General features: G+C 35.3%; 2 protein-coding genes across 2 annotated transcripts in view; both read right to left on the reverse strand.

The window, feature by feature from the left end:
• The window catches only part of LOC125863104 (PR5-like receptor kinase), a 31,868-nt gene that overhangs the window by 19,541 nt on the left and 4,033 nt on the right, over positions 1–8,294 (reverse strand). The gene's annotated exons all lie outside the window — the stretch shown is intronic.
• Positions 4,041–8,294, reverse strand: part of LOC125861320 (LEAF RUST 10 DISEASE-RESISTANCE LOCUS RECEPTOR-LIKE PROTEIN KINASE-like 2.1) — an 8,275-nt gene continuing 4,021 nt past the window's right edge. The window contains exons 8-11 of the mRNA XM_049541241.1: positions 7,436–7,699; positions 7,293–7,360; positions 4,423–4,754; positions 4,041–4,072 (exon numbers count right to left, since the gene is read on the reverse strand). Coding sequence (XP_049397198.1) covers positions 4,041–4,072; positions 4,423–4,754; positions 7,293–7,360; positions 7,436–7,699 — 696 coding nt within the window. The remainder of the gene's footprint in view (positions 4,073–4,422; positions 4,755–7,292; positions 7,361–7,435; positions 7,700–8,294) is intronic.

The raw sequence follows: 8,294 nt of genomic DNA on the forward strand, positions 1-8,294 counted from the left end.
GTATTTTGTTTGATCCAAATCTGAGGTATTTTCCATGTTCAAGACATTTTTGGCTTACATTGAGACTCAATTTTCTACATGCATCAAATTATTAAGATCTGATTCTGGTGGAGAATATATGTCTTATGAATTCAAAAATTTCTTGCTTGACAAAGGAATTGTCTCACAACACTCTTGCCCATATACACCACAACAAAATGGAGTTGCTGAGCGAAAAAATCGTCATCTTTTAGATGTCACTCGTACTTTATTGATTGAGTTCTCTGTACCAGCTAAATATTGGGTGGAAGCTTTGTCTACTATTGTCTATTTAATTAATACATTGCCATCTAAAGTGCTAAATTTTGAGTCTCCATATTTTCGTCTTTATCACCAAAATCCTAACTATAGTGATTTTCATACATTTGGTTGTGTTTGTTTTGTGCATTTTCCTTATTCGCAATGCAATAAAATTTCTGTACAGTTTACTAAATGTGCTTTTATGGGTTATAGTACTTCACAAAAAGGTTTTATTTGCTATGATCCATGTTCTCACAAATTTCGTATTTCTAGAAATGTTGTTTTCTTTGAGAATCAATATTTCTTTCCTACAATTGTAGATCCATCTTATGTTTCTCCTCTTCTTCCTACTTTTGAGGATTTATCATCTTCTTTTAAGAGGTTCAAACCTGGATTTGTGTATGACCGACGTCGGCCAACTTTATCCTATCCCGACACTGATCCGCCACTTGAAACTGTACCACAACTAGAATATGATAATTCTTGAATATCTGGTCCTCTTGAGCCTACTCGACGATCTACCAGAGTATCTCGTACTCCCAATTGGTATGGCTTTTCCTCTACTTTATCCAACATATCTGTTCCATCTTGTTACTCACAAGCTTCCAAGCATGAATGTTGGCAGAAAGCAATGGAGGAAGAACTTTTGGCTCTTAAAGAAAATGACACATGGGACATTGTTTCATGTCCTTCAAATGTCCACCCTATTGGATGCAAATGGGTTTATTCAATCAAACTTCATTATGATGGATCTCTTGATCGGTACAAAGCTCAATTGGTTGTTCTTGGTAACAGACAAGAGTATGGGGTGGACTATGAGGAGACTTTTGCACCCGTAGCCAAAATGACTACGGTGCGAACTATTATTGCTATTGCTACTTCACAAAACTGGCCTTTGTATCAAATGGATGTCAAAATTGCTTTTCTCTATGGTGATCTTAAAGAAGATATTTATATGAATCATCCACCTGGTTTGTTCTCTTCGCCTACATCAGATGTATACAAGTTGAAGCGGTCTTTGTATGGATTAAAACAAGCTCCAAGAGCTTGGTTTGATAAGTTCTGGTCTACTTTGCTACAATTTTCTTTTGAGCAGAGCAAATATGACTCATCTTTGTTTCTTCGAAAAACATCTACAGGTTGTGTTCTTCTTTTGGTGTATGTAGATGACATTATTATCACAGGAACTGATTCTTCACTAATCACTAGCCTCCCACAACAGCTTAAAGATTCTTTTCATATGAAAAATCTTGGTACTCTTACTTATATTTTGGGTTTGGAAGTTCATAATGTTGCTTCAGGTGTGTTTCTAAACCAACACAAATATACTCAGGATCTAATTTCTTTGGCTGGTCTTCAAGATTCATCCTCCGTAGATACTCCATTGGAATTGAATGTGAAGTATCGTCGTGAGGAAGGCGATCTTCTTCCTGATCCAACTATATTTCGACAATTAGTTGGGAGTCTAAATTACCTTACTATTACTCGGCATGATACCTCTTTTGCAGTTCAACAAGTTAGTCAATTTATGCAAGCTCCCCGTCATCTCCACTTGGTGGTTGTTCGTCGCATCATTCGGTATCTTCTAGGAACATCTACTCGTGGATTGTTCTTTCCAAGTGGTTCTCCTATTCGTCTTAATGCTTTTAGTGATTCTGATTGGGCGGGATGTCCTGATACTCGTCGTTCAATCTTTGGTTGGTGCATGTTTCTTGGAGAGTCATTTATATCTTGGAAGAGTAAAAAGCAAGATTGTGTGTCAAAATCTTCAACAGAGGCTGAATATCGATCCATGTCTACTGCTTGCTCTGAGGTTGTATGGCTTCGTGGATTACTTGCTGAGATTGGATTTCCTCAATCTTATCTTACTCCTCTCCACGCTGACAATACAAGTGCTATTCAGATTGCTACTAATCCAATTTTTCATGAGAGGACCAAACACATCAAAGTGGATTGTCATTATATAAGAGAAGCTGTAGATAAATGAGTCATTACTCTTCCACATGTATCCAGCGATCTTCAAATATCTGATGCGTTTACAAAATCCATGGCACGACAACACCATCAGTTTCTAGTAGGCAAATTGATGCTTCTTGATCCACCAACATCAATTTGAGGGGGGATGTTAGCATGATGGATAACTAAATGATTGTATATATTAATGTAATTATATAGTGATATAAATTAGCATGATCATATACATTTGTTGTAGAATCAAAGGAATAAATATTGTGAGAGCATAGCTGATTTGGAGGGATAGCAAGGCAGATTTAGAGGGATTGAATAGCAGATTTGTATAGATAGAATAGCTGATCTTTAGGGATAGGAATGGCGGATCTTTAGGGATGTGTAATCTTTATTTTCTCTATATAATGGAAAGACTCTCACTTTGAGAGGTATTCAATAGAAAATTGACAAGAGGTAGTTACCATGGTTAGCGCAATGACTTAAAATAGGACCATGATCTATTTCAGTTTCTTTCCTTTATGTTTATGTATCTGTTTTTCTACAGAATTTATTTAAATCCCTACATAAGCTTTTCTAGTTTTCTTCTTCATTTTAAATTCCTTCTATTCTCCTACATTATTTTCTGTTGCAGACTAAACATTGCCTTCGTGTTATCTGCCATTTTCTTATTGTAAACCTACATGTATTTTCATTAAACTGTACATCTCTTGAAATATGTATTTGCTTGGTGCTCAGATCTAGAACCTAGTAACCTTTTGCGTTGAATGGATATCCAATGAAAACATGTGGAGTGAATCGAGGTTCAAATTTATCCTTATGGGTTTTGAGAGTAGTAGGGAAATAAAGGCATCCAAAGGATTTTATATGTGAATATGTGGGTGGCTTTTGGTACAATACTTCGAAAGGAGTTTTGTTTTGGATGGCTATCGAAGGCAGCCTGTTGACTAGGTAGGTTGCAGTTAAAATGCACTCCCCCAATAACTCATGGGGAGTTTGGACTGATACAATAGACTTTTGGCAGCTTCAAGGAGGTATTTGTGTTTTCTTTTCACTACACCATTTTATTGTGATGTGTATTGTCATGTTCTTTGGTGTATGATGCATTTGGCTTATAGAAAAACAATAGTTTCTTTATTGACAAATTTCAGACCATTATCAATTCTTATGGTCTTAATGGTTGTGTTAAATTGATTCTCTATCAGGGATGTAAAGGCTTTTATAATTTGTAGGGTGTTACTTTTGCAACTGTTTAGTTGGTTCCAAGTTGACCTGCTGTAATCATCCACTATTGTGATGAAATACTTGTAATTGTCATAGGTTGATATGTGGTATGGTCCCCATAAGTCTACGTGGAGGAGATAAAAAATCTTTGTGGAAGAGGGTGTTGAGTTGGATGAGAAAGGCAATCTTGCTTGTCTTGCCATGGGGTAAACAGTGCATAAAAAAGGTTGTTTGGGGTGAAAACATAACAGGTATGGTATTGGATACCCCTCATCTTAATGAAAGGAATATGTCCTAGTTTAGTGTGGCACAAGTAATCTACATTATTTTCATGAGATGTACACAATGAAAAACACTTAACAGGTTCAAGGTAATCAACAGAAGCAACAGAAGAGTTCATATCACACCAAGTTGTTTTATTTCTTGGAATGACAAATGTTACAGGTGAGGGAAGAGGATGTAAAGCTTGCTCATTTGAAACATGTAAAGAAAAACAATTAGAAAATGAAGTAGATGAGGCAACAACAGTAGGACATCTTGAGCATAGAAAGTAAAGACCACTCTTTGCTGTACTAATCACCAGAGGGCTCTTTAATGAAGGGCCCTGCAAGGAACATGAAACATCAATAAAACTTACTACACCTTTAAGATCAGAAATTAAACAATGTACTGAGATTAGATTTAATTTGAAAGTAGGAATAAACAGCACTTTGTATAAAGTCAGTGTTGAATTCAAACAGACATCCCCAGTTTCTGTCACTCTAACTCTATAGACATTAGGCAATGTTGTTAAGAAAGGGTAAGTCAAGGGTCTGATGTTGGTAAGTAAATTTTTATTGAAGGTCATATGGTTTGAGGCTCCAGAATCAATAATCCAGGATTCAACAGTTAATTTGAAACAAATACATGAAAGGTTACCAATATCAGTGATGGAAGAGTGACATGTCAAGATACCTGCAAAGTTTGCAGCTCCACTTATAATGTTATCCAAAGTATCTTTGGTGCTGCTAGATGGTCCTTGCACCTGAACATTTTCAAGCAATCTCATGAGATAATCATTTGGTCTTTGGTTAAGCTTTGAGTTCCCTGAACGTGGTCCAGTTCCCCTTGTGAACTTGAAGTTTTGGGGAAAACCATGCAACCTATAACACTTGTCTTCTGTGTGTCCAACCTTCTTACAGTAATCACAGAACAAATTTTCTTTGTTAATATCAGGAATAGGATAAGTGTTCTTGTTGACGTGCTGAAAATGATTGGAAGGACCTCTGTAGATGTTGTTTCCATTTCTGTGATTGTTGTGAGAGTAGTTTGTTCTAAAATTGCCACTTCCAGAACTGGCACTAAGTGAGGTAGTGTTAGGGTTTTACCATGATTTTCTTACCTTATTTGAAGTTTATTTTTTTCCTTAAAGAAAACTCAAAGTATTACCACAAATGCTTGAACTTTTTTTGAAAGGAAAATATAATTTTCTTCTATATTGAGTTTATTCTTTCCTTAGAGGAAAAGATTGAAGATCTATAAATTGAAGATCCCTATTCGCATAGCATAATACAATAAAATCCATAATGTAGTCGTTTAAGAGTCTTGTTTATGGAGAGATTTATTCTCTCAACAATTTAAATATTTTTCTTTTATATTGGTTTTCATATAATAATATTATGTTTTTAGTATGTTTTTATTTGTCATCTAATTTGTCAACCATATGATTTGCAATTGTAAGCTTCTGCATGATGCCTAATCACTTTCGAACCCAACAAGTGATATCAGAGCATATGGTTCAATGATCCAATGGTTCAACAAGATTGAAGAAAGGTTCAAGCGGTTTCAAATCAATTTGCAACAAATTTGATGATAATGAAGATTTTTGTGCTACTACATGTGGAGACAATTTTCAAATGTATTTTCAACAAATCCTGCTGCTCCATTCTTTAAAACAAAATCAATTTTCAACTCATTTTAGAGCATGAGCTCCAACTTTCAACCCTTGCAAACTTTAATGCTCGGGCTCCACTTTTAACTCATATATTTATTTTTAACGCATGAGCTCCACTTTTAACTCATGCATCTTATTTTTAACGCATGAGATCCACTTTCTACTCATGCATATTACTTTTAACACATGAGCTCCACTTTCAACCCTGCTCATAACTTTTAACACAAGGCTCCAATTTTTAACCCATATCAATTTTTCACCATGGCAAGCAGCAGTGATGAAGACTATGTGAAGAACAAAATTATCATGCAGTTGAAGAAGACGGATAAAGTTTTGTCAAGAAAATCCAGCAAAAATGGGAGATTTGTTAAGGTATTACCCTGATTTTCTTACCTTATTTGAAGTTTATTTTTTTCCTTAAAGAAAAGTCAAAATATTACCATAAATGCTTGAATTTTTTCTGAAAGGAAAATATAATTATCTTCTATATTTAGTTTATTCTTTCCTTAGAGGAAAAGTTTGGAGATCTATAAATTGAAAATCCCTATTCGCATAGCATAACACAATAGAATTCACAATGTAGTCGTTTAAGAGTCTTGTTTATGGGATATTTATTCTCTCAACAATTTAAATATTTTTCTTTTATATTGGTTTTCATATAATAGTATTATGTTTTTAGTATATTTTTATTTGTCATCTAATTTGTCAACTATATGATTTGCAATTGTAAGCAACCGCACGACGCCTAATCACTTTCTAACCCAACAGGTAAAGGCTCCAGAACTAGCACTAAGTGAGNCTTTTAACTCATATATTTATTTTTAACGCATGAGCTCCACTTTTAACTCATGCATTTTACTTTTAACGCATGAGATCCACTTTCCACTCATGCATATTACTTTTAACGCATGAGCTCCACTTTCAACCCTGTTCATAACTTTTAACACAAGGCTCCAATTTTTAACCCATATCAATTTTTCACCATGGCAAGCAGCAGTGATGAAGACTATGTGAAGAACAAAATTATCATGCAGTTGAAGAAGACGGATCAAGTTTTGTCAAGAAAATCCAGCCAAAATGGGAGATTTGTTAGGGTTTTACCCTGATTTTCTTACCTTATGTGAAGTTTATTTTTTTCCTTAAAGAAAAGTCAAAATATTACCATAAATGCTTGAATTGTTTCTGAAAGGAAAATATAATTATCTTCTATATTTAGTTTATTCTTTCCTTAGAGGAAAAATTTGGAGATCTATAAATTGAAAATCCCTATTCGCATAGCATAACACAATAGAATCCACAATGTAGTCGTTTAAGAGTCTTGTTTATGGGATATTTATTCTCGTAACAATTTAAATATTTTTCTTTTATATTGGTTTTCATATAATAGTATTATGGTTTTAGTATATTTTTATTTGTCATCTAATTTGTCAACTATATGATTTGCAATTGTAAGCAACCGCACGACGCCTAATCACTTTCTAACCCAACAGGTAAAGGCTCCAGAACTAGCACTAAGTGAGGTAGAGGCTAAACTCATGCGAGTGGATGGTTTGACTTCTCGTTGTTTCTCCTTTTTGCACTAAAATAGAAAAATCTTGTGCCATAGTTGGCACTTGGTTCATCATAAGAATGCTACCTCGCACTATAGTGTAGACCTCGTTAAGTCCCATCAGGAACTGGATGAGCTTTCGATCCTGCTCCGCCTTATGCATTTTGGTCTTACCACCACAATCGCACAGACAAGTGCATTGAGTGTTGGGATCTAGGGGATAAAGATCTTTCCAGAGTCTTCAAAGCATGGAATAGTACCTGTATGTCCAGATTTCCTTGGGCGAGATCATTGATCTCCTGTTGGAGCTAATAGAGTTTCGCACCATTGATTTGATCATACCTGTCTTGCAGTTCCTCCCACAATTCCTTTGCGATGTTGACATACTGCAAGCTGTCAACTAAGTCCTTCTACAGAGAATTGAGAATCCGCGACGTGACCATGTCATCGCAACGTTCCCATTGAGCGAATGTGGGTGAATTTACAGCCGATTTATGAACTTTTCCATTGATGAAACCTACTAATTTGTTTTTCACAAATAGGGCGCGAAGGACACCGCGTCGCCAGGATCTACAACCAGTTCCATTGAAGAGCACCGGAATGATCGCAGATCCAGCTCTTTCTGATGGATGCATGTACAGTGGTTGGCTGGAATCAACGACTTGCTGAGTTTGGATCTGAGGAGCGTCTGTGTTCGGATCTATGAGATTGAAAGAGATTGATGAAATTGAGCTAGAAAAATCTGAGACCTAAACACGGAATCTAAGAAACAAGAATTCGTGAATGAGATGAAAAAGAAAGGAATCAGAGAAACAAAAGAGAATGAAGACCTAAGTGAGGTAATGTGGAAGACGAAGAAGAGATCAGTGCCTATTGCTCTAATACCATGTCAAAGTTATGCATAGATGACTAACAACTGAAAAATTCCATTGATGGAGCTAGAGAGAGAGAGTATGAAAGAGACGATTGAGAGTTTGATTTGGGGAAATGAAAAATTAATTTCTATTCCACTTCTTTATTATACATGTATGTACAGAAATGAAAATATCGTCTAATCAACATGACAACTAAGACAACTGATTTCTTAACTAACCCTAACTAACTTCCTTTCAACCAGTAAGCTAACTAACTTCTTTATAACAAGAAGCATATAATTAATTTAAAGCTGAATTTTAACTAATCTCAACACAAAATTTAGAAGAATTTTATTAGTATTGAATTCATGTCATTGTCGCCCATCATCCTTGTTAGAAAAGGAACAAGAAACTCTCTTTATGGGAGGGGAAGGTCATATTCAAAAAAAAATTACCAGAATAACTATTTCTCCAGTAAATATGCAAGACA

This window comes from Solanum stenotomum, chromosome 4, assembly GCF_019186545.1.
Source record: "Solanum stenotomum isolate F172 chromosome 4, ASM1918654v1, whole genome shotgun sequence".
NCBI classification, from domain to species: Eukaryota; Viridiplantae; Streptophyta; class Magnoliopsida; order Solanales; family Solanaceae; genus Solanum; species Solanum stenotomum.